Here is a 26371-nt window from a genome sequence, read left to right as displayed (position 1 = left end):
GAGTAGACAGGAAATACACAGAAGTAAATAATTATACTACCCTTGTGTTTGACAAATGTAAAAATTTAAGCTCTGGGGATATAAAAACATACACTTTAGTTGAGAACTGTTGTAAAAACTGAGAAATAGTCTGAAAGAAAATGGATATAAATCAATATCTTATACCATTTACCAAAATAAGGTCAAAATGCATACATGACCTTGATATAAAGGGAGATATAAGAAAACTAGAACATGGACCACATTATGTATAGAATTTATGAATAAACAAGAGATAGAAAGCATTATGAGATGTAAAATGGATATTTCAGATTATATTAAATTAAAAAGGGTTTGTACAAATTAAACTAATGTAACCAAGATTAGAAGGAATGCAGAAAACTGGGGAAAATTTTATAGACAGTTTCTCAGATAAAAGTCTCATATGCAAAATATATAGAGAACATTGGCACATTTATATGAGTCATTTCCCAACTGATAAATGGTTAAAGAATGTGAATGGGTAGTTTTTTTCAATGAAGAAACCAAAACTATATATAGCCATGTGAAAAAAATGCTCTAAATCATTATTGATTAGAGGAATGCAAATTAAGACATTTCTGAGATAACTGTCTCACACCTATAGATTGGCTAAAATGATAGAAGGGGAAATGACAAATGTTGGAGGGAATTTGGAAAAATTGGGACATTAATAATACTGTTGGTGGAATGGTGAACTGATTCAACCAATTTGGAAACTGATTCAACCAATTTGGAGAGCAATCTGGAATTATGCCCCCAGTTATAAAAGTATGTATACCCTTTGATCACTACTTTTAGTTATATTTCCCAAGGTGATCAAGGAAAAAAGGAAAAGAACCTATATATTCTAAAATACTTACAGCAGCTTTCTTTGTGGTGGCAAAGACCCAGAACTGATGAGATGCCCATCAATTGGGGAATGGCTAAACAAGTTGTGGTATATGACTGTGATGGAATACTACTGCACTCTAAGAAATGATGAGCTGGTTGATTTTAGAAAAACATGGAAAGACTTGCATGAAATAATGAAAAGTGAAGTGAGAAGAACCAGAGAAAAAACTGTATACAGTAAGAGCAATATTGTCTGAATAATTGTGAACAACCAAGTTATTCTGAATACTATAAATACTCAAATCAGCTATAAAGGACCTATGAAGGATGCGATCCACCTCCAGAGAAAGAACTGATAAAGAACTACACATAGTATGGTATTAGATATACTTATAAATTTATGTCGAATGGTAACCTCTAGTACGGGTTAAGAAGGAGGGAGGAAGGAGGGATGAAGACATTTCAAAACTTTAAAACATAACAAAAAAAAATTAAATTTTTAAAAAAGTTTACACATATCTTCTCTTTTCTCTCACTGGGCTCAATTTTATTTCTTCTGTCTGATCCCCTGAATTTTGCTAGCTGAATCTCTTCAATTAGGTCTGATCTAGTTGTCACTTTTCCCTATGTCTTGTCAGCTGACCATGTGACCTGGACCCACTTTAAGCCCTTTTGAATATGAACTTTCCCATCTTTAAGCCACAGATACCCATCTTAGACATTTTAGTAAGAACACTAACAAGAGAGTGATTATGAAGTGAAGTGACTCAAAAACATCAGGTTTAACCTGATGAGAAGACCATTATTATATGATCATATTATATTTGATTGGCTTGGTTCCAAAAAGCAAAACAAGAAGCAAAGTGTGGAAGATGCAAAGAAACAGATTTCAGCTTGAGATAAAAAATACTTTCCTAACAATGATAGCTGCCCAAAAGTGAAACAGACTACCTCAGAAGATACTAAGTTTCCCCACTGCTTGGTAAGCAGTGTCTGAATAACCACTTATCAGAAATACAAGGGGGCAGCTAGGTGGCACAAGATAAAGCACTGGCCCTGGATTGAGGAGGACCTCAGTTCAAAAATCCAGTCTCAGACACTTGACACTTACTAGCTGTGTGACCCAGGGGAAGTCTCTTAATCCTCATTGCTCCACAAAAAGAAATACATGAGTGACAGTAAAGACCTCTTAAAAATTCCACTCAGTCTAAAGATTTTAAGATTACAAACTACTAAAATATGAAATATTATAAACTATTATGATACGAAATTCCAAGATTTAAAAGGAAGTATATAGAGACTATTCCCATGCTTCAAGGTACTGAGCTACTGGCTGTGATTAAGCAAACGTTTCCCCCTCCCCTTTCCCCCCATCCCCCAATCACCACCACCACAGCCATCCCAAGCCGGATCCTTGCAACCTATTTTTACAATACTTATTTAAATATGCAAAAGGAGCCATAATTGTTAGTGAGGCTATTCCTTTTACCCCCCAAAATTCATCATCCTTTGGCCAACCTGATGAGGAGGCTCTCTGAACTTACACGACTTACTATCTCTTCCTGTTGGCAATAGAAAGAAATTCGGATGATTTGTGTAGGTTTATTTTATATCTTGCAACTCTGCTGAAGTTAATTATTTCAACTAGTTTTTCCAGTTGATTATCTAAGTATACCATTATATCCTCTGCAAAAAATGATAGTTTTGTTCTTCATTGCCTATTCTAACTCCTTCAATTTCTTTTTCTTGTCTTACTGCTATAGCCAGCATTTCTAGAACAATATTGACTAATAGTGGTGATAATGAGCATTCTTGCTTCACACCTGATGATCTTGGAAAGGTACTAATGTATCATTTTAAGGAATGCTCCATTTATTTTTATGCTTTTTAGTGTTTTTAGAAGGAATGAGTATTCTGTCAAAAGCTTTTTTCTGCATCTACTAATTATGATTCTTTTGATATGGCCAATTATGCTGATAGTTTTTTTAATATTGAACCATCCCTGCATTCCTGGTATAAATCCCACATGGTCACCACCTACATTAGTAGGTGATATATTGTGATGTATTGCTGTAATTTCCTTGCTAATATTTTATTTAAATTTTTTGCATTTTTTGCATTTTTTAAGTATCAGCACCAGATTTGTGTCATAAAAGGATTTTATAGGACTCCTTTGCCTATTTTCCCAGAGTTTATAGTGTATTGGAATTAACTGTTCTTTTAATGTTTGGTAGAATCCACTTGTGAAGGCATTTAGTCTTGTTTTTTTCCGCCCCCCCTTAGGAAGCTCAGTGATGGGGTTAGTTAAATATTTTATTTCCCCTTTTGTTTATCTGAGCAATTCTTATCTTTGTCAATATTTATCTATTTCATTTAGAATGAAATATAATTGGGCAAAATGACTCCTAATAATTGCTTTAATTTTATTTTCATTTCTGGTACATTCAGTATTTTCATTTTTAATACTGGTAATCTGGTTTTCTTCTTTCTTTTTAAAAACCAAATTAACCAATGGCCTATCTATTTTATAGATCCCCCCCACCCAATAAAACCAGCTCCTAGTTTTATTGCTTTCAATTTCATTAATCTCTCTCCTTGATTTTCAGGATTTCCAGTTTGGTGTTTAACTTGAGATGTTTAATTTGTTCTTTTTCTTAGTTGTATGCCCAATCAATTGGCCAGCTCTTTCTCTATTTTACTGATGTAAGCATTTAGATATACAAATTTTCCCCCAGTACTCCTTCAGAAATTTTGTTATGTTGTCTCACTGCTGTCATTCTCCTAAATGAAGTTAGTTATTTTTTCTATGATTTGTTCTTTGATCCAATCACTCTCTCTTTCTGAGGCATTTGGGAGACTTTAGATAAGTGTTTCTCTACTCAGCCATCTTGGTTCTACCTGCAGTCAAGTAAATTCTAAAAATTATTTTTGAGCATTAGTTTTCAAAATACCGAATGAAGTATCATCAAGTACAATTGAAATAAAACTCTTTATAACTAAAGTCTATTATGCTTTTTTTTAAATAAAAGGAATGGATTTTAACAAGGGTCATGAAAAATAAAGACTTTCAATCAGGGTCTAAATATGAAGACACAATACATAATTTACCAACTATTAACAGCATTTTTCAGAGCTACATTGTTGTGGATTTGTTCTTAGTTTAATTTTTTTTTTTTTAGCCATTTCACAACATTGCAAGCAATGTTTGTTTGGGGTTTTTTGGCAGGGCAATGGGGGTTAAGTGACTTGCCCAGGGTCACACAGCTAATAAGTGTCAAGCGTCTGAGGCTGGATTTGAACTCAGGTCCTCCTGAATCCAGGGCCGGTACTTTATCCACTGTGCCACCTAGCTGTCCCTGGATTTGTTCTTAATTCTAAAATATTAAAAATGTTGCTATATCTAGTTCAGAATATTTTTTGACAGTAATTATTAAGTTAACTGAAAAGATTGGGGGAGTCACTCTGGATCTTGAATGCTTAAAAATAGTTATTATATTTTATTTTTCCAAGACTTCACAAGTTTATTTACTTATTCATTCATTCATTTTTTGCGGGACAATAGCGGTTAAGTGACTTGGCCAGGGCCACACAGATAGTAAGTGTCAAGTGTCTGAAGCTGGATTTGAACTGAGGTCCTCCTAAATCCAGGGCCAGTGCTTTATCCACTGAGCCACCTAGCTGCCCCCACAAGTTTATTTTTAAAGTATCAGCTTGCTCAAATTTAATTTACAATGAACATGTTTATGTTTTGTAATTGCTGAGAAATAACTGGCAAATTTTGGCCAAAAAAAAAAATTAGAATCCAAAACTGCTGTACAAATGATGCTTTACTGTTACTTGGCATCAATGAAAACTGAGGACATCATTCACTACTTTTACTATCATTAAAGCCTACCACCTAAATGTTTACTAAGATGGGACAAGAGATTATCTAAAACCCAGTAACAGACTTATTTAAGAAGAACCTCTACCAAACCCTTTATGATGTTATTCAATGGATATTTAAGTGCCTACTATGAGAAGGCATGGGGAGAGACTGGAGAATGCAGATACCAATCTCCAAAATTTGATACATAAATATAACAAAAATTTGATAGAGACAAAGGAGTCAAAATGCTGTAGGAAAGTTCAAGAAAGGGAGAAGAAAGGGTAGTCAGGCCTGAAGGAATCCAAGAAGGCTTTACAGGACAGGTGGCTGGTTCTTTGAAGGAAGAATTTTCTACAGAGGAAAGGGGAATGCATTCCAGTGAGATGGCAAAGAATCCAGAGGAATAAACACAAAATTGAAAAGTTGGGATATTTTGAACAGATGGAAATGTACATCTGTACATTCTTTTACATGAAGAAGAAAAAGGTTGGAAAAATAGGTTGGAGCCAGGTTAAGGAGAGCCATATATGGAAAGGATTCAATCTTATAGGAAACAAGAAGACACTGAAAATACTTAAACAAGGGTGTGGTTGTGCATTTGGAAGACGATATTAGCTTTCAGATGCTATTTAGATCTAGAAAGAGTAGAGACTGAAGGTGAAGGAAGACTGGTCAGAATGCAATTAAAATAATCTAGATGAGAGGTGAGAAGGTTTAGAACTAGGATTGTGGTAGGATAAGTAGACAAAAAGCAATATATCTTCAATATACTGTAGTGGCAGAACTGACAAAACTTGACAACTGCCTGAGAAAGGAAAAGGATGATGAGTCAAACATGATTGTGGTTTTGATTTGGTTACAGAAGGAAGGTGGCAATGCCACCAACAGAAAGTGGGAGAAGTGGGTTTTGAGGAAAGGTGACAGTTGAGTTTTGAACATTTAGAGTTTAAGGTACCAATGGGACATCCAAGTGGCAAAGTTCAACAAGCAGGTAAAGATGAAGGACTGGAGATCAGTAGAGATATTTGGATACATATATAGCTTTCTGACATCAGATAAGGGGGTGGGGGAGAGGGGGAAAGTAAAGAAAAAGAGAATGTAGAAGTGAAAATCATAGGATACCCACAATTAGGTGGTAGAGAAGGAAAATGACAAAAAATAAAAACAAAACCAACATGAAGAAGCAATTAGAAAAGTAGGAGGAAAACCAGGATAGAATGGTTTTAATACTATTAATACTGTATGTTGTTGCTGTTCAATCATTCAATTGTGTCTGACTCTTCATGATCCCAATAAGGGGTTTTCATGGGAAAAGATACTGGAATGATTTGCCATTTCCTTTTCCAGACTAATACTATATACCGAGTTTTAATATTCTTCTGCCATGTGCTTCCTATGTGCTTCATTCACTTCTCTGAGCTTTAATTCTCTATCTATAAAATGAGGGTTTGGGGCTGGAAGATGGACCACTAAAGGTTCCTTCCAGTTCTAGACAAATGATCCTCTATGAGGCTATCTGGTTGTATGTTTGTTTGCTTATTAATCATTTCACTTCTCCTGGAGCCAGAAGCTTAGACTACCTTGAATATTCAATTTCTATTTTAACATTCTATGATTTTAAATATTTTGAACTTTCTTTAACCAAGTACTTTGAATGATAAAGGGAGTTTACCACAAAACCCTGAAGAGATCTAATTAGGAAAAGGTTCAGAGACTTACACGTAGACATAATGAAATAATCACTTATACAAAAAGAAAGTATGTTTTATTAGAGTATACCATGAGAGGGACTGAAACCATCTTTAAGAATTTTTTTCTACTTTATATGATCAGTTAATTAAATTTAAATTATCTTTTTAGTGTTCACCTTTCCTTAGTAGCAGAAATTCAAGGAATATCAAATTTACAAAAAGACAATTTTTTTTTTTGTTAGGCAATTGGGGTTAAGTGACTTGCCCAGGGTTACACAGCTAGTAAGTGTTAAGTGTCTGAGGCTGGATTTGAATTCAGGTCCTCCTGAATCCAGGGCCCGTACTCTATCCACTGTGCCACCTAGCTGCCCCCAAAATTTTTAAATATTTAAAACTGATTAAAGAAAAAGATGAGAAATGTTAGAAGTAAAAATTCTGACAGGAACAACTTATATCTAAAGTACCTGAGTTAAAGTTTTTGAAGTAGTCAGTCACTTTGAATATTTCAGAAAATGTTGCATGTAATTCAAATTCATAGAATTGAGTCTTATAAGATTTTCCTAAATATCTCCATCTATTGAGATATTTTCCTTCTTTCAAAACCCAGCTAGGTGAGGCAGCTAGATGGCGCAGTGGATAGAGCACCGGCCCTGGAGTCAGGAGTACCTGAGTTCAGGTCCAGCCTCAGACACTTAATACTTACTAGCTGTGTGACCCTGGGCAAGTCACTTAACCCCAATTGCCTCAGTAAAAAAAAAAAAACAAAAAACAAAAAACAAAAAAACCCAGCTAGGTGTTCTCTCTTCCATTTCCTTTGCAAATCTCACACCCCATCTGTACTTCTATATTATATAACCTGTACTATCCTCCCCATCCAAGTATAAGGTGTGGGAAGGCAGGGACTGCCTTGTTTTGCCTTTGTATTCCTACTTCCTGGCAAGTGCACTCTATATAACAGGCATTTAATAAATATTTGATGAATTATGGAAGTAAATTGAAAGAGTATGTTTGACATTAAGTATTAAAAGTCATACTCCTAAACTAACAGAAAGCTTTTAAGAATGGCTGAATTCTATTTTTAAAAATCTTATTAAAGTTTGATACCCAGCATGTATTTCATGAAACATGGTGAAATGAACAACCAGTTCCCATTCAACACTTTTTTTCTTCCACTATACTGAGTATCCTAAAAGTTTTCATGCAGTTTTGAACTTTAATACCTTAATACTTTTAAACTTTAATACTTTAAAACTGAAGTAGGACTTTTGGGACATGCTGGATATAAAAATAGGGGCTACAATTATGACTTCAATCACAGGGGAATTCCCAGGTGAACGAACTCCTAACAATGCAGGTCTGCACCATCTCTGCAATGTAGTCTTAGAAAGTTACCTAAGGCAGTAAGAGCGTGACTTGCCCATGGTCACAAGGACAGGATATATCAGAGGTAGGACTTTAACCCAGATCTCTTCCTGGATCTGAGATCAGCTCTACATCCACTATACCATGTTGCTTCTATTTGGGGCTACAGAACTGTCATAAGGCACATATCAAAAATATATATTAGGGGCAGCTAGGTAGCACAGTGGATAAAACACCAGCCCTGGAGTCAAGAGGACCTGAGTTCAAATCCAGCCTCAGACACTTGATACTTACTAGCTGTGTGACCCTGGGCAAGTCACTTAATCCTCATTGCCCCACAAAAAAAAAAAAGAAAGAAAAAGAAAAAAAGCCAAAATCAACCAACCAAATATATATGTATGTATGTGTGTGTATATACACACATACATATATACATACATACCCACACACAAACACACATATGTCTATTGGGTACAATGGACTACAACAGGTGTTTTGGAAATTCCAAGGCAATACATAAGGCAAGGAAATTATATTTCTAATGTAATTAGAACGTATGCTCCCAGAGGGAGATGATAGGAAAAACAGTCTGCAGCATTTCCAGTGCTTAGAGTACATTACATGTTTAATAAATCCTTCAGGACAAACAAGATATAGAAAAGAAAAAAAAGAACATTTCACAGAATCACAGGAAAAAGACTTCTAAATCTCATCCACAATACTTCTTATAAGTGCCAATTCAGTTTTTGCTTTAAGCCATCTTGTGATGGGAAATCCAGTACATTCTATGTTTGGACAGCTCTAATTGCTAGGAAATTTTTCTTTATATCATGCAACCTGTTCAATTTCCACCCATTACTTCTACCTCTGCCCTCTGGGGTTCTTGTGGGGTCAAGAAGAACAAATCTCATCCATCACCCATGTTATAGCCCTTCAAATAAATCAGCTCTAATTCATACTCTCCCAACCTCCCCACCCCCCTTAATCTTCTCTGTCCCAAGCTAAATACTCCCAGGTCCTTCAGCTAATAAACCATATGGTATTACCTTGGGCACCTAGATGAGGCAGCTGAGTCTGGATTCATCTCCTTGAGTTCCAATCTGGCCTCAGACACTTACTAGCAGTGTGACCCTGGGGAAGTCACTTAACCCTATTTGGCTCAGTTTCCTCATCTGTAAAATGACCTGGAGAAGGAAATGTCAAACCATTCTAGTATCTTTACCAAGAAAACCCCAAATAGGGTTATGATGAGCCAGACAGGACTGAAAAATATCTTGAAGTTCTTCACCCCTTTGACCAGTTTCCTCTGGATGTTTTTCAATTCCTTCTAAAATGTGCCACCCAGAGCTGAAAATAATAGTTCAGAGAGTAAACTAATCACTTCTTGTTTATGAATAATGTGCCTCTTCCAATGCATCTAAAAATGCCTTACTTTGGGGGGCTCACATATTGAGATGTAGTACACCAAAACCCCCAAGATCTTTTTTATACAACTGTTGAACTGTCTCCTCCATCTTGTACTATAAGTTAATTTTTTTAAATCAAAATTTTAAAATCTTAAATTTATCTTTGATCAATCTAATCTTATTAGATTCAGCCACTGGGCAATATTCGAGTCTATATTTTTAGATTCTTAATTCTGTCATCCAATATGTTAAAAAAAAAACACCTCCTAGCTTTTAGTCATCTACAAATATGGTAAGTAATTGACAAAAATGATCCAAATTAATGACAAAAAAGTTAAAATCTGTAGAGTCAAGCACGGATCCTTAGGACATTCCACAGAAGAGATTTCCTTCCAATTTGACAGTAAACCATTAATGACCACTCCTTGGGTATTCTAAATCTACCTGATTCAACTTCTTTATCAAACATCTTTCCCTCTTTCCCTTAAGAAGGAAAATAGAGGCTTTGTCAAATACTTTGCTAAAATGTGTAGGGAAACAAAAGGAAAAATTGCAATAGTTAACAGCCAAGTGACTAATAGAAATGCAAAAATAAAATAAATGAGGCTTCACCTCACAATCAGCAAATTGGTAAACATAACAAAAGATGGAAATAAATAAGGAAGGACTGCAAGAAGACAAGCACATTAATAAACTTGGTGGAACTATGAATTGGCCCAACTATACTGGAAAACTTAAATTAGGGATAAGGACCTGTGATTTCACTGGTATGAGTCATCTTCCCTTAACCAATCAGCATCTTCTCTGCAACCACAATCTATAGAGCTGCCTAGAACATTAAGAAGTTAAATGATTTATTTAGAATCCCATAGTTGTTAGGTACCAGAGGCAAGACTTGAACCCAAATTTTCCTGGCTTTCTAACTACAAAAGAAATAGTCCTTAAAATTCCCAGCCCCTTTAGCCCAAAGATCCTTTCACTTAGCACATACTCCAAAGAGGTCAAAACCAGACAAGTCCCAAACAAACTGAGATCCAAAGTCTTCATAGCAGAACTTTTCTGGTAGTAAAATGACAAAAACAAAGTGAGTGTCCAACAACTGGGCAATGGCTAGATAAAGTTTAGCTATTATATAAATACATTTTTAATGCATTAAATTATATAAATATATTACTGCTGTTTATTATTTTAATGTATTATATACACCATATATAATAATAGTTATAATTTATTATTACTACACTGTAAGAAATAATTAATATGAATTGAGAAAAGCACAGAAAGACATACATACCCAAGTGGAACCAAGGAAAGAATATGGCTAACATAAAAATAGTGCTTTACAGTTTGCAAAATGCTTTGCATATATTATCTCATCTGATGCTTACAACACAGTATAAAATGGTAACAATGGAAATTGAAAAAAATAAAAATTTAGTTAAATGCTGTATAATTATAATGACCAAAATTAGCCCCCAAGAAGTTGAAAAAATATGCCCTTCTTTCACTGGAAGTGGAGAATGTTACATGTGTTGCCCAAGTCAGCTAACATATCAGTTTTGCTAAAATGTTTTTTTCTTTTTTTGGAGACTGGGTCTCCTCTATCTCATCTAAGTCCATCAATCACTCAAGGGCCCACTCCCACTACTGATTAGCACAGGAATTTTGACTTTTTCCATTTCTAACCTAACAAGGTTGGGTCCTCCTTAGTGAGCCTCAGGGTTCACTAAATATAGTGAACCTTACTTGCACCTGACTTTGTGCAGACACCTGATGCCCTGATTGGTTTAAACCCTATTGCAGCTGAGAACTCTGGAGCTCAAGAGATCCTCTCCCCTCCCTTCCCTCCTGTGGGGACTACAGTCATGTGCTTTTTTTTTTTTTTTTTTTTTAATCTTTAAAAGGAAAGGGTCTATGAAAAAGGTGATATATTTGGAAACTAATGTCATTTTTAAAAGTCATCAATAAAACAATAATTTAAAAAATAAAATCTGGGCAAACTATATCTGTAGGGTTCCCTAATCTATCAAGTATTAAAGTAACCTTGTCCAAAATACAAAATGAGGCATGATTTCACCCCATCAGTATATGGCAGAAAGTGGGGAGGAGTGAGAACTCCCCCAAAGGAGCTTTCACAATCTTTCCAGAGCCTCTCAGGTGAAACCAATACTTTATGAAAATCTGGTATCCTTTATTTTCCCTCATTTGCTTTTTTTTCTTTGAAAACTGTAAAATTGCTACCTAAAAGTCCAAGTCAAATTTTTCAAATCATAAGGGATAAGCATAGTAAGCCAGAGTCCACAAATAGGCAAGTATGTTAAGTAAGCTGTTAAACTCTTCAGCTTCTATAACTCTACATTAGTGGTAGAATAAAAGGTAGAACAGACTAGATCTGAAAAGTTGGGTTGTAGTCTTGACTCTACCACTAAGTAATTTTTGTGCCAATGGCTAAGACATTCAATTTCTTCAACTATGAAATAAAGAATCTAGATTGTCTAATTTTTAAGATCCTTCTTAGCTTCAAAATAATTTTTTCCCCATAATGGTTATACTTACTGCTGAAAGCCTAGATTAGAGCCACATATGCTGGAGTAGTTACTTCTATATAGAGGCAAGCTTTTCTATGAGATAATGTGAGAGAGTTGGATGTCTTCAGGTGCTTACCATGGGTAAACCAACAATAGTAAAATAAATTCACTAGAGTTTATAGTCCATTACTCTTTTCCCTTGGAATATATTTACTGAAACAGAACACATACTTTTGGCAACTTAGTCATTAAAATTTAAAAAAACACAATGTTGAAAATATGTACAGGAATAATATGAAAACTATTTTTGAATTCATAATCTGTCCATTTTGTTTAATCCTTTCAGAATAAGAAAGATGCTAAGAAGATGTTGCCTGAAATATCTAGGATATCAAACACAGAATAAAAGTGAAGTATACAAAACTATTCAAGAAATAAAGAAGTAGTTCTCTGAAGGCCAGGAACATGCTCCTAATGTCAAATAAATAGAAAAATTTTTACCTTCTTTATATTATCTAGTATTCTGGATTTTATTTCAATTTTATGTATGGTAGTGATTTATGCAAATCAATCCTAAAGTTTACAGAGTATCGCCCAAAGCATAAAGCAAATATATAATAGCAAAGTGAAGTCCTTATTATAGTGTGCGTGTATGTGTATGTGTGTATATGCCTTAGTTAATTTTCCTTTTCTTGATGAAGGTATAAATATACAGGTGCTATTTGATTCCTATAAATATTCAAAGTTACATCTATAAATGTTAAATGATTCAGCACCTCTGAATTTTCCATCATTTGATGCTAATGTTTAATACGGAGCAATAAAGCTTTCCATTTAAACTAAAAAGGCATTTTTAAGAACTTCTATTTTCTCCAAATTTTAATTAGTGATGAAATGTTACCAATGTCTTATGTTAACATACTTTATAAGGAACAAGATACTAAAAATTGCTAATTATTATGCTACTTTATTTGGGAAGAAATGATTAGGAAGTCCATTTTAATAAATGTCAAATTTATTAAACCAATATTAATCAAGCGCCTATATGCAATGTACTATGCTAGCTGTGTGGGGCAGGAGAAAAATGGTTTGAGACAAAACTACACAATCCTTGCTTTCAAAAGTTATAACACTGGGCAGCTAGGTGGCGCAGTGGATAGAGCACCGGCCCTGGAGTCAGGAGGACCTGAGTTCAAATCCGACCTCAGACACTTAACACTTACTAGCTGTGTGACCCTGGGCAAGTCACTTAACCCCAATTGCCTCACTAAAAAAAAAAAACAAAAAAAACAAAAGAACAAAAACAAAAGTTATAACACAATGTCAACTTATTCATTATGGTAATCAAGCTCAGGGAGAAGACTACAACCTTAAGAGTTTAACTAATCAGATATTCAATAATAATAGCTAGCATTTATATAGTACTTTAAGGTTTGCCAAGTGCTTTTACAAATACAGTCAATCTTCAACATTCATGTTTAACTTTCAGGACTTCAAGCATACATGTGATTTATTAGTAACTTCATTTTCACTTTCAAGCTGGCAACCTTACACATTCCTTGCTATACTCAGCAGAGAAAAAAATGAAAGGCACACAATGCATGCAAACTTGTGGAGCAGCTAGGTTTTGTTCACTCTACCATTGTAAAAAGTTCCCCATGCATTCATTACATATTTTCATTGTTTGCACTTAAAATTAAAGTTTTGTGTTTCATGTATGCCCCCAAAGCATAGTGCAAGTCCTTCAGACTCTCAGCCCAAGTGTGCAAAGTCAGTGATGCAGTTTACTGAGAAAATAAAGCTGTTGGACAAACTTCATGCTGGAATGTCTGCAGCCAGCCACGAGTTTGTTAACAAATCAACCCTATATCCACAAAAAGGAGCAAAGTATTTATGGTACTGTAGATTTAATGTGTTATGAAAAGTGAATATTGTCTGAAATAATTTTTTTTTAAATTGAGATGTTAGCACAAAAGGTCACAGAATTACTGGACATCACTAATGAAAAAAATGTTTTGCATCTTATCAATTTTATTTTGTATATTGCATTTTATCAGTTATTTCATGGTTACTGTGTAAGAAAAAGTGTGTATTATCAGAATTTATGTTTTGTTATAAAGAATTATATGCAGAGAAGTATATTTTCAGTGGTTTCAGGAACCTAATTCCCTATTTACCATAGGTTCAATGTGTCAGCATTCATTTTTTTGATTTTTTTGCACCATTTTCTAGGAACATTACCCCTGTGAAAGTTGAGGATTGACTGTATTATCTTGCCTTGGAAGTTAAGTGCTATTATCCCCATTTTACAGATGAGGAAACTGAGGCAGTCACACCCAGGCAATGTGAGGCCAGATTTGAATTCAGTTCTTCCTTACTCTATCCATTGAGTCACACAAGAAAGTCAGAAGATTAAGCTGGCTCCAACTCAAACAGGCTGCCTAGTAGTTTGAACATTTACATCTCAGAAATCAGTAAATGCTATGAATCAGGGCTTCATTTATAGCACTTATTTAGACTTAAGAAAGTGCAGAAAATTAAGTATTGTATGTATACTCCATCCTATCCGCAGTCAGTTGTTAAAACATTTACCAGCATTTCCCTAATTACATCAATATATTAACTGAACTATTAATTTTGTTCTTTCAAATAGCTAAAATGTAAAGTCACCAAACTTCTTCATCATGAACTTTTTCAGCCAGACACAAATAAATCCCTCATTTCTTTTTTCATCCATCACAGTTATCTATAATTCTGTAGTTCTGATCTCCCTTCTGGCATTGAAGCAAATTTTAAAGACTGGCAGGGATGGTGTGTCAAAGAGGGGGGATTCATGATATAGTGGTATACATGGCCAATTCATCTATTTCATATAGCTTTTCAGCTCAACATTGTCATAAAATCACCTTTATCTATCATCCCAATTCCATCCTATCCATAAAGTCTCAGGACCTTAAAGGTCTTTAACTCTACTTTGAGAACTGTTACAGTACATTTTTTGAGCAATGCATTATCTATAAAAAGTTTTATAATTTCTTAAGGCTGGAAATGCAAGGCCAACTTTGATATTTTATCCAGGAGTTAAGCTTGTGCATTAAAATTTCTAATAACTATATTTCATTATAACTGGTTTCCTTTCTGTTTTATCTTATGCATTTAAAAATATTATTCTTAGAAGGGGTGCACAGAATTCATCAGACAACCAAAAAGGACCATGACACAAAAAAAATTAATAAACCCTTTTCTATACCAACATTTCTCTCCACCTGTACAATCAGCTAGCAAGGAATTTTGATTCAAAATTTCTATTCCTCTCCAGGAAGTTCACTTTTAAGTCTTTCTACTCTCAGCTCTGCAAGACCAAACATGTACAATGAATGATTTTACAATTAATTCCCTACATGCATGTTAACTGTTTTACAGATTATTCATAGATAACTCAGCCTACTTATCAAATGGGAACTTGTTTAACTTTTAGCTTAAGAAAAACAACTTTAAAAGTAAACCTGCATTCTGGACTACTATTTTGGATTATATAATCCACTGTCCCCTTACTCAGCCAATTAGCACTGAGAAATTTAAATTGACTACACTAAAACTTGTTTACTACAGGGTAAAATTCAGCAAAGGCAGACCACCTTTTACTCCTATATGTGTGGCACAGTGGATAGCAGACCTGAGTTCAAATCTGAACAAACATTTACTAGCTGTTCAAGTCACAACCTCTGTTTGCTTCAGTTTTCCTCAACTGGAAAAGAGGGATAATAATAGCGCCTATCTCACAGGGTTGTTGTTGTTAGGATCAAATGAGGTAATAACAAGATGATATATAAATACTTATTCTCCTCTGCCCTTTCCAAAAGTTTTAAAATATATAGGATTACAAAAGAAATCAGTTACAATGAAACAGCAACCAAAATATTAAAAAGGTTCTTTATGTTTTAGGCCACCTAAAAAAGGCTCAGAGGCATAGATCCTACATACAGTTTAAAAATGAGTTCTAGCATTTTACAAAAATGCAAGTCAGTTTGTAATAAAGCTTTCTGATACAATGAAGCATGTAGATGTCCTGAGGTGTTGCCATTTTCCAATGTGAAATAGAGCCTTTTTTCTTTCTTCTTGTTATATTTGCTTTCACTAACCAGTTAATTCCATATGTTATTATGAACACCACAAGAAGCAAAATAAAAAAATAATGTAAGTATTGCAAAAATGGGGACCCCCTGCCTCCCAGAAGATTAGGTTCTATATTAAACTAAAAGGCTGCAGTATCAAAGATAAATATAAATAACATAAAATGAAATGTTACTCTTTTATTAAATGGATAGGAGAAAATGTAAAACAAAACAACCCTACAGAATCGGATTTTTAACACTAAACAATGGTTCTAAATGTATCCAATAGGTTTTTTTTTTTTTTTTGAAGTCATGGTAGTCAAAGTAAGATCATTTGTAACATAAATCTTCTCAGGAACTGTAAATTAAAGCATTTACAAGACCATAGGTTTCAGCCTTGTTACATGGTTTCTAGATGGTTACTAATGGTGATAATAGCACTAAAGACCATTAGGTGTACTTCAGAGAAACGCTAAAATGTTATTTTTCAAATAAGTCACCACACAGAACTTTTGCTTTCAGTGCCAATCAAGAGGGGCCCAACCTTTCTTCCGGTCAAAACAACTACCACCCACAATCTACGTTTTCTAAAAAAGTCAATGAGTAAACAGTTTAAACTTACAAGAAGATGACAAACTTATCCTTTATCCCTCTTCAATATGCAACTCGGAATGACACAATCAAATGTCAGTAAATATGATGCCCATTAATTTAAGTCACTGTTTAGCATTACTTTTCATTCCTATTTGTTACAAGGGGGCAAAATGCAAAGCAAGGAGAAAAAAACACCCATGTACTAGAAACCCTCTCAAAATAGGTTTCTAAAACCTCAAATTTGCAATACAGAAAACAGGAGCCAGAAGTAGGCTCTTTTCTGACTGTGAGAATGTAAACTTTAATTGATTATGTATATATTAGTGAAAGCATACATCTTAAATTTTACTTTAGGAATAGGAACGTTTTGATTTAATCCAAAGACTGGAACCTACAATGAAATATAGTGGCTGCAGACTGAAAAGGGGGAAAAGAGTTTTCTGTCACAGTCGCTACACTATTTCACTATCATGACTGCAATATAAAGGAAGAAGTAGGGTTGTAACTAGAACAATGGTTAAAGAACGACTTTCCTCTCTGGGTAGTTAGTATAGAGAAAGATAGTACATGGCGGGGGGGGGGGGGTCATTTCCCCACAGGAAGGAGGGAAAAATCAAAACAAAACACGGGGTCACTGGTTCGGGGCCTGAGCAAAAGGGAGAAGTAGCCCCAGCTGGGTGTCAGGGAGGGGATGACAGGAGACCCTGCCTGCGGGGGAGGGGAAGAGATGACAGGAGAGGGGGCAGTAGAGAGTTGACATGTCACCCACCCCGAAACAGTGGAGAACAAGGTGGGAAAGAGGGGGCAACGCAGAAGCGTTACTTAGGGAGGTTACGGGGGTGTGTGTGAGTGGGATGAGGAGGAGGCAGGGGAGGGGATTGGATGGTTAAGACCGGATGGTCTCAAGCAGGCATAGACTTAAACCTCCTGAGCTGGGCGCACGGGGGAATAAGGAGGGGGGGAGGGAGAGGAAGGGAGTAGTATTGTGGAAGTCGGGGAAGAAGACCACGGGGCCAGGAGACAACATCCCCTGCCTCCCTCTGACCCCTCACCCCCTCTGCACCCCTAGAGTACGAGGGTCACCGCGGCCCCGCCCCCCGCCCGGGTGCCCGCAGCCTTCGTTCTCCACCCCCTCCCCCAGGGGCGCAGGGAGGAGCGTGCGCCGTAAGCACCCCTCCGGACCCGGGGAGGACGAAGGAAGAGAAAATGCGGGGCTGGAGAGGGAGGTCAAAGGGGAGGCGTTCCCCGTTAACCCCCCACCCCCACCCCCGGCAGCCGGGAGGGCGGCCCACGGCTGCTCCTCACCTGACAGAAGCGGCGGCAGTAATCCCGGCTGCTGATCCTGCTGCTGCTGCTTCCAGCGCCGCAGCTGCCGCCTCCATCGCCCCCAGCCCCGGCTCCGAACGCGACGGAACCCGGAGGGGACTCCACGATCGCCTCGAGCTCTTCCCCGAGGCGCTCGGCCTCCTGGTCGCTCTCTTCCTCCGCCATGAGGCTCTCGCAGCCCAGCGCGTACCAGCCCCAGCGAAGCCGTCGCTGCCGCTGCTAACCTACTCCTCCTCCTCTAATTCCCTCCCCTCTTTCCCCCCCAGCCGGACAAGCGCCGCTCCGCCGGGGCTCTACTTCCGGCTCCGCCCACCCCCGCCCCCAATCTGCATTGGCCATCTCCCGCCGCCAGTCACCCTGGATCCCGCCCTCTAGCTGCCATTGGTCGAAGTCGCCGTCCGTCTGACCCGCCGACCAGCCGTTGGACCGCGCCTCACGGCGGTTGCTGGGGGCCGCCTACCGTGCTTCGCAATAGGCCGCGGAGGAGGACGGGGCGCGGCGGGGGACACGGCGGCCGCCGCGGGGCTTGATCGGGCGACGGTGGCAGCGGCAACTGGTCCTCCTCCTTCTCCCTTTCCCACCTCCTTCGCCTCCTCCCCCTTCCTGGTTGCTTCTCGTCCTCCTCCCCTAGTGGCGGCCCTGATCCTACGGTACCGAGCAGCGGGGAAGCTGTGGGCGGGCCGGGCCGTTGGTGCGGGCTGCGGGCCCGGGGCCTTCTGTCCCGGAATCAGCGGGGAGTGGGGGTGGGGGGTGGGGGGGTTGGAGCCGTTGACTGTGGGAGGAAGGAGGAGGAAGACGGCAAACCTGTCAGCGGCCGCCGCCTCGCCGCCGACCCCCCCCACCCGGAACTGTCTGCTTCTCGGCGGTGGGGTGTCTGGGCTCGAGGGGGCCGGGGGCGGGGGGGAGGGGGCCGGGAGGAAGCTTCTCCCCCCCCCCCCCCGCCCGTCTTCTCCGCTCCCTCCCCCCTCCCGCGGAGCTGGAAGTAGAGGCGCCGGCGGGCGCGCTCGTCCGGTTTAGGGTGGGAATCCCGATTCCCAAGGGGATGCCCAACTCCTCCTTTCCGGAACACTCAGGCTTGGGAACTGAGTAAGGGAGGGGCGAGGAGAGATGGGGAGGTCCGGAGTGGGGATCCAGAGCAGGGATTGGGTATGCTTAGGAGGTGTGGGGGGCGCGCTGTTGGGGTCTGGGCTGGTGCTGAGGGGAGCCCGTTTCTGAGCCACCTGTTTGGTGGTGGTTGTTGACACTCTTTTGCACCTCTCTCTCCCGCTTCCTCTTTCCCTTTCCCCCTCCTCCCCCTTCCATTTTTCTTTTGCTCTAGTAAGGGAATGACTACCAGGTACGCCAGCGAAAATAGGGTGCAAGCCCAGAAACCATTTCTCTACCACCACTTGTTGAGAAACTGATTTGAAGGCAACTGTGTTTGGAACAGGCAGAGGGTGCCCAGATTTGACACCTCTGTTTTCTCAGATTGGGAACCCTTCACTGCTAAGTGTCAAGACAACAAAACTGGAAACTATCTTGGTAAACGTTTAAACTTGAAAATAGCATTTCCCAGTTAACTTTATTTTGCATTTACTAATGTTTAGAACTTTGTATTTTCAAATTCCCCATATGGGCCAGTTCTTAAATCTTGTTTTAAATTTTTAAAAAAGTCTTCCACTGAAATAATAGCTAGTATGTATTTAATGCTTTAAGGTTTGCAAAGCACTTTATAAATATTAACTTATATTTTATCCTCACAGCAACCCTGGGAAAATTGTGTTCATCACCTTTATAAATTTCAACTAGGTGGATAGTTGAACATGTAGTTAATAACAAGCCAAGTCAGTTGTACATTTCTAGGGACTTATTGACTGTCATAAAGGAAGAAATTTTCACATGTAGGTCTGAAGTTGAATAGATTACTTAAAATCATTTAAGGCTCTAAGTCAGAGATTCTTAACGTGTGTGATGGATCTATTTGGCAGTCTGGTGAATCTTGTGGACCCCTTTGCAGAATAGTATTTTAACTGCACAATTTAACTGCTGAATTCCAGAGAAAGCCAATTATACTGTAATGCTGTCAAAATATTTTTAAAAGACAAATTTATAGACCTCAGGTTAAGAATCTCTGCTCTATGTGAAGGGTATTTTTAATTTTGAGACTTAATGGATTTGCTTTTAATCATAACCTTTTAGATAGAAATAAAGGAATGGTGGATAGTGTTGGGCTTAAAGTCTCTAAGACCTCTGAACAAGTTATTTAACTTCTATGTGCTGGAGGCAACTATCTACAGGACTTAGGATCCACAAATCCTAGAGGTGTTTTCATATCAGAAATCTGATATACTGACACTCAGATCCTTTGTATATGTGTGACTTTTCAGATACAAAATAATGTGATGACTGAAAGTAAATTCAAAATCTTACTCAGGTTTTTGACTATACAGTTGGGGGCCAGTGACCTGCTGAGACTCACCAGAATCGGGGAGTATAGTTTATTGGAAAGAGCCCTTAGTCAGGAAAGAAGTAAGTGCAGTCTAGCCATTAACACTCAGTGGTTATGTGACTATAGGTAAATTACTTTAAATATTTGAGACTTAGTTTTCTCATCTGTACAGTAGGCATAATACTAACATATCATTATTATGTAAGATTTTTCCATATGATGTATGTAAAGCACTTTGCAAACATAAAAATACTATATAAATGCCAGTTATTACTAAACTGGTACATAGACAACTATACCTTACTGACAGTTTTGATGATCAACAATCATCTGTTTTATTATTCTTTCTTGAGTTTTCAAACCCTAACTTTTTAGCTCAACTTTGGATTTTTGAAATTTGCCTTCATTATTGCCTTTTATACCACTCCATCATTTTAAGACTTCTTAACACCTTTGTAAAACCTTCAGACACCTTTCTAGTTAGGTAAATAATCTACATTTGACATTACTTCCTGTAGTTATAACATTACTCCTTAAAATACTGTAGCCAGGGGGCAGCTAGGTGGCAGTAGATAAAAGCACCAGCCTGGAATCAGGAGGACCTGAGTTCATTTACTCTTTTTTTTTTTTCCTCTTGGTGAGGCAATTGGGGTTAAGTGACTTGCTGAGGGTCACACAACTAGTAAGTGCCAAGTGTCTGAGGCCAGATTGGAGTTCAGGTCCTCCTGAATTCAGGGCTAGTGGTCTATCCACTGTGCCACCTAGCTGCCCCAAGGACCTGAGTTCCAATGAGGCCTCAGACACTTGACACTTACTAGCTGTGTGACCCTCCGCAAGTCACTTGAACCTCATTGACCCTCCTCCCCCCCCCCCCCCCGCAAAAAAAATACTGCAGCCAACTTTAATATATATATCTTGATGGGACAAAGACAATTTTTTTCCTTGTACTTTAAGTTGCAAAATAGGATAAAGAGATCTAGGTTCAGATTAGATTAAAGTGTAGTCCATTGCTAATTGGCAATCATTTGTTGGAGTTTTGCTATAGAATTTGGTACACGTTTATTGGCTGGTCTTTTATTCTATCACCCTATAATTCTAATTTAGTTAACTTTTTTAAAAATCAAGTTTGCTAATGTGGTATAGTAACTTGCTTCAAATTTTCCCCTATCATACCTATTCTAGTACATATCGTGATTGCTTCTTGTCTATTTTACCAGATTTCTTTAGGGAAGCTTTTAGCTGTAGCCCCCCCCCCCCGCCCCCCTCATCTTTTGTTATTAATCTTAGATAGAATGTCCTGTTCATACCAATTTGTTTCTTTTTATTTTGAAAGACCCTTATTGAAAACCAGAATGGAGCGATTTGTAGTAACATCTCCTCCTGCTCGAAACCGTTCCAAGACTGCTTTGTATGTGACTCCTTTGGATCGTGTCACTGAATTTGGAGGTGAATTGCATGAAGATGGAGGAAAACTGTTCTGCACTTCTTGCAACGTGGTACTTAATCATGTTCGCAAGTCTGCCATCAGTGATCACCTCAAGTCCAAGACTCACACCAAAAGAAAGGCAGAGTTTGAAGAACAGAATGTAAGGAAGAAACAAAGGCCTCTAACAGCATCTCTTCAGTGCAACAGTACTGCGCAGACAGAGAAAATCAGTGTTATCCAGGACTTTGTGAAAATGTGCCTGGAAGCCAACATCCCACTTGAGAAGGCTGATCACCCAGCAGTTCGTGCTTTTCTGTCTCGCCATGTGAAGAATGGTGGCTCCATACCTAAGTCAGACCAGCTAAGGAGAGCTTACCTCCCCGATGGGTATGAGAATGAGAATCAGCTCCTTAACTCACAAGATTGTTGACAAGGGAGGTTACCATCATTGTGAACAAGACAAATGACGTGGAGTATTAAAGTTATGTGTTGATTGTGTGGTTCATTTTTATATTTATTTCATTAAAATCATGTGATACAGAATAGTTTTGCGATGTGTATATAGCTGCGGAAGTGACAACCTCACTGCAGAACTTACTGATAATTTAGCCACTGGTGGTATAAGACAGAACTTCAGTTTAGAGTGTGCTAGAATATCTAAAGCCTGATGGTTTTCTTTCAAACTGATGGTTTTCCCCTAAAAAGTTTATGCATTAAAAGTCCTGCCCTGCTTTTTACAACGTATGACTGTTCCTTAAGAAGTTCCTTAAATATTTGGAATAAAAAATGGCATAAGAAACTGAAGCTGCTGCCAAGGAATACTGCCCATGGTTAAAAGGGGTTTTTTTTGTTTGTTTTAGGGGGTGGGTTTTTTGGTTTTGGGTTTTGGGGGTTTTTATCTTGATTAGAGTGCCCTCTAATAGAATAAAATATGCTTCTGCTGTATTCTTAGTTCAGAACAGGTAAAGGCTCTTATTGTCCCATTTCTAACTATAGTTTATTATAAATTAGTTATCTTAAGTCTCTCCTTAATCCCACATTTCTCATTTCTTCATCAGACATTTATTAGTAGCTTCAAAATCAGCAAATGACTTAAATCTACTTTTATCATGAGTGCCAGAACTCATAGACATTAGGTAACAGTGATTTTGCTCTCAACATGAACAGAATTTCACAGGCAAAATGTACCCAGGAATGCTTAGTTTGGATTTTGAACTACACTTTAAATTTCCAATACCCCTTTCTTCTTGTGCATGCATTCATTGGGTTCCAAAACCCTTTTTGCCTATAAATTGCATCTTAATAAATGGACATTTGAGTTTGATGTCTTAACTATGGATGTTAAATTAAGCAGCAAGTCTAATTTTACTGAATTGGAGTACCCTTTTGCATGGAGTAATCCTCTGTACCTATGCTGTCAGGTCAATGCAGATGGAAATTGTTACCTGTGTAGTTTTGCTCCATATGATTTTAGCTTATATATGCTTCATGAGGTAAATAGACCAGGAACAAGAAAGCTTGTATTATTTGACTTTCTTGAAAAAGCTTTATCTCTGGTGCTTCATTGTTTTTAGGAATAGTATAAAATAGGAGCTAACTAGAAATTCTGGCAAGATATTTGTTTGGAGGTAGGCTTCTGGCAGCATCATGCATAAGTGTTTTGGGGAAAATGATTGTCATTTCTGCTGAAGGATCTACCATGTTCAGGAAATGAGCTCTTTCTGACCCTTATTATCTCAGTAAGGCAAAAAGCACAGCTTTTATTGATTTCAAGTCCAGACCACAGGAGAACCAAATTATATGCTTTTAAAAGTTAATCACTTGCTAACTTTGACTAGTGCTTTATATATATAGATATCTATCTATCTATATATATAAAATCTCATATGTTGCTTGAACATATACAAGATAAAAATTACTTATAACTTTTTTTTTTCTGTTACAAAGCAATGGTGGAGTCCCTTGTAACTTAGGGTAATAAGATGTCTTTAAAAAATACATCATAATATGTCATGTGATGCTGTGCTCACAAGCAAAATGAGGCCAAAGTGAATAGGAGTATTGGATTTTATATATTTTGGAGCCAACTTTCCATACTTAAATTTCTAAGAAAATATTTTCAAGGTGCTAGTTGAATTCCATTTTAGGTCTTCATTAAAGTTTAGATTCTAAGTATCTTCTGCCCCCAACCCCCTAAAACAATTAGCCTGTCTTAAAAAGTTACTTTATAGAACTTAGAGTGCTAGGTTGTATTTTTTTTGTTTCTACAGTTATGGCAAATTAATGCAGCAAATTCTCCACATAGTGCTATCATTGATAAGACACCAATTAAGGAACTAAATATCTTTCCCAACAAAAACAAACTTTTATACTAGAAAGGCACTGGGAGTTGGGTCATGTTTGCTTTAGCATCCAAGATGATACTAAAATCCAAGAAACTAGGAAAACACTTGTACTAATTTCAGGTTAAAAAGATGAGGATAGGTGTATCAGCTGATTGTTGATTTCAGATAATTTTTGTTCCTTTTTTCTGTATTTTAGTATAAATTTACTCTGAAGGCAAACTATCAATAGTAGGTCATATTCCTCTTTCCATGGTTATTTTCACTGATTTGATGAGTTTCATTTATACATCATATCTTTGTGTATTTCAACAAGCCCCTAACTATGTTACCACACATATATGAAAGGGCATAATTCCATCTTCCTATAAGGATCATGAGATCATATTCTCAGGGGTCTTTCCCTTGACCACTGTCTCATGCTTCTGGGGCTTTAATAGTAATATTTCTTTACCGATTATGACATTTTGTTTCTCTGAGACTAGTTAACTTTGTCTCATAGCTTATAAGGCAGATTGCTCAACCTTAGCCTTTCCAAAACTGATACAAATCAATGAAACCATAGTTGAGGTATGTTCAATAGAATAAATAGAACTATTTGAGGCCCAAGCTGCCTTGGGGTATGATGGACATTTTGTACAGAAACCCTTTCAACCTTAACTTTATAGTGTTAGTGTGATGCTATGCTATTGGAAAAAAAAATAGCCTTTTCTATTTTGTAAGTTTTATGCATACATACAAGGTTGTTTAATGTTTCATTTACAAACTGCGTTCTTCAAGACATGCTTACCTGTTAATAGTGTTTTCTCTAAACATATAATAGTCTGTCTTCCAGGAATTCATTATATGCTTACCGTTAATAGTTTATGGATTGTTGGAAAGGAAAATTACTTGTAGGTAAAGCAAGACTGAAGGACAATGTAACTTTCTTGCAGGGTGAACCTTTAGGATTATGTTTGAGAGAGAACCATATTTTATCAGTTCCTACCATCAATAAGAATTTTTTGCAAATGCCACTTCTCAAAGCTTTTTGGCCCCAATGAAAATGTTTCCTATAATCCTAAATTATACAGGACCAGGAAACATTTAAGAAAAAGCTCTGCCTTAGAAATATAATAAATTGGTTAACTATTTGAGATTGTGTCTGATGTGTATTTTTAAAAATACCTAGTAATCTCAACAACTAGTAATGTGGGCAAGTAATAGCTGAAATTTTACATTTTTTGTTTGTTAAATAAAATATAACAATGGGGAAATCTTTAAAAATCACAAAGTCTTTAAAATGTGGTGATTTCATACTTTCATTCTTTTAAAGGTGTTCTTTGTGCTTTGACTTGCTTCAGATACCACTAGTTAAGTGTGGATGGAATCGTTGTAAGCATTCAAAAATTAATTCATAAAATGCATTTAGTATAAGTTTCCATCAAAAATCTTATTTAGACCAACATAACATTTAAATTGGTTTAGCTTATTTCTCCCTCCCTTATTGATTAGAATCAATTAAATAATGAAGTGGCTATCTTAAATCCTGGTTTATTTCATTGCACAGTATCATAGGTTTCTGAGGGAAATAAAACTAACTGACCTAGTGGTATTCTTATATTCAGAGTACTGTAATAATAGTTAACTATGTTCATTTTTGTTCTCAATGCTAATTTTCTTTGCTCACGCATGTATCCTGAAATATTAACGTCTGTGTCGCTTTTAAAAGTTTTGTCTGTGACTTTTAGAAATAAATTTTTTACAAAAAATTAACAGATTTCAGAAAATTTGTGTAAGCACTTTATAAAAAAAAGTTGTTTTAGGATTCATTGTAAATTATGAACCTTCAAAAGTTCAGCAAAATGAAGTTGTAGATTTTAAAAAGTCCTTTTTGCTTTAATAGTACTTTTCGTTATACAGAAGTAACAATGTCAGGATGGCCCTGTAGGTCAACACATTTATTATCTAGTAATATGAGTTCTAGGGAGTGTGGAATTGTGGAAAGAATACTGGATTTGCAGTCAGGTGGCCTGGGTTAAAATCTGTCCCCCTCCCCTTCGAAGCTCCCAACACTTAGCCTCTTAGGCCTCAGTTTCCTATTTATAAAATAAGGGGCTTGGACTAGATGATCTCTGAGGTTCCTTTCAACTACAAATCCTGTGATTTAACTCCTCCCAATTTGACTTTTTAAGGAATAATTTAGCTATGAACTGGGATAATTTTGGTGGAAGTATCTTAATTGTGGTTTTTGAAAAGTTAATTCTGAAAATTAAAATTCAGATTTAATGAAATGTGTGTGTTTAGCATTTTAGTTTAAAAATCAAACTGGTCTTTTATATTTTAAGAGGAAAATGTTATTTTTGCTATTTTATATAAAGTAAAAAAATGACAGTTTATTTTTATTTATCACTCCATTTTTCATAGGGTCACATGAATAGAAAAGACAAAATA

General features: G+C 37.1%; 2 protein-coding genes across 3 annotated transcripts in view; one reads left to right on the top strand and one right to left on the bottom strand.

The window, feature by feature from the left end:
- Positions 1-17981, bottom strand: part of ZNF654 (zinc finger protein 654) — a 120582-nt gene extending 102601 nt beyond the window's left edge. For both annotated transcript variants that reach the window (XM_043995324.1, XM_043995325.1), the window contains exon 1: positions 17722-17981. In XM_043995324.1, coding sequence (XP_043851259.1) covers positions 17722-17907 — 186 coding nt within the window. In that variant the 5' untranslated portion in view covers positions 17908-17981. The remainder of the gene's footprint in view (positions 1-17721) is intronic.
- Positions 17982-18253: 272 nt separating this feature from the next.
- On the top strand, positions 18254-23937 carry CGGBP1 (CGG triplet repeat binding protein 1). The gene is made up of 3 exons (XM_043995434.1): positions 18254-18392; positions 19061-19263; positions 21504-23937. The coding sequence occupies exon 3, from the start codon at positions 21523-21525 to the stop codon at positions 22024-22026; it is 504 nt and encodes a 167-aa protein (XP_043851369.1). The 5' UTR covers positions 18254-18392; positions 19061-19263; positions 21504-21522; the 3' UTR covers positions 22027-23937.
- The last annotated feature ends 2434 nt before the right edge of the window (positions 23938-26371 follow it).

Source organism: Dromiciops gliroides, chromosome 3 (assembly GCF_019393635.1).
Source record: "Dromiciops gliroides isolate mDroGli1 chromosome 3, mDroGli1.pri, whole genome shotgun sequence".
Classification (NCBI taxonomy): Eukaryota; Metazoa; Chordata; class Mammalia; order Microbiotheria; family Microbiotheriidae; genus Dromiciops; species Dromiciops gliroides.
This window is presented reverse-complemented; position numbering and strand designations above follow the sequence as displayed.

Bases quoted from the DNA above. Each gene is read 5' to 3' on its own strand.
- CGGBP1 (XM_043995434.1), top strand. From the start codon at position 21,523: ATGGAGCGATTTGTAGTAACATCTCCTCCTGCTCGAAACCGTTCCAAG.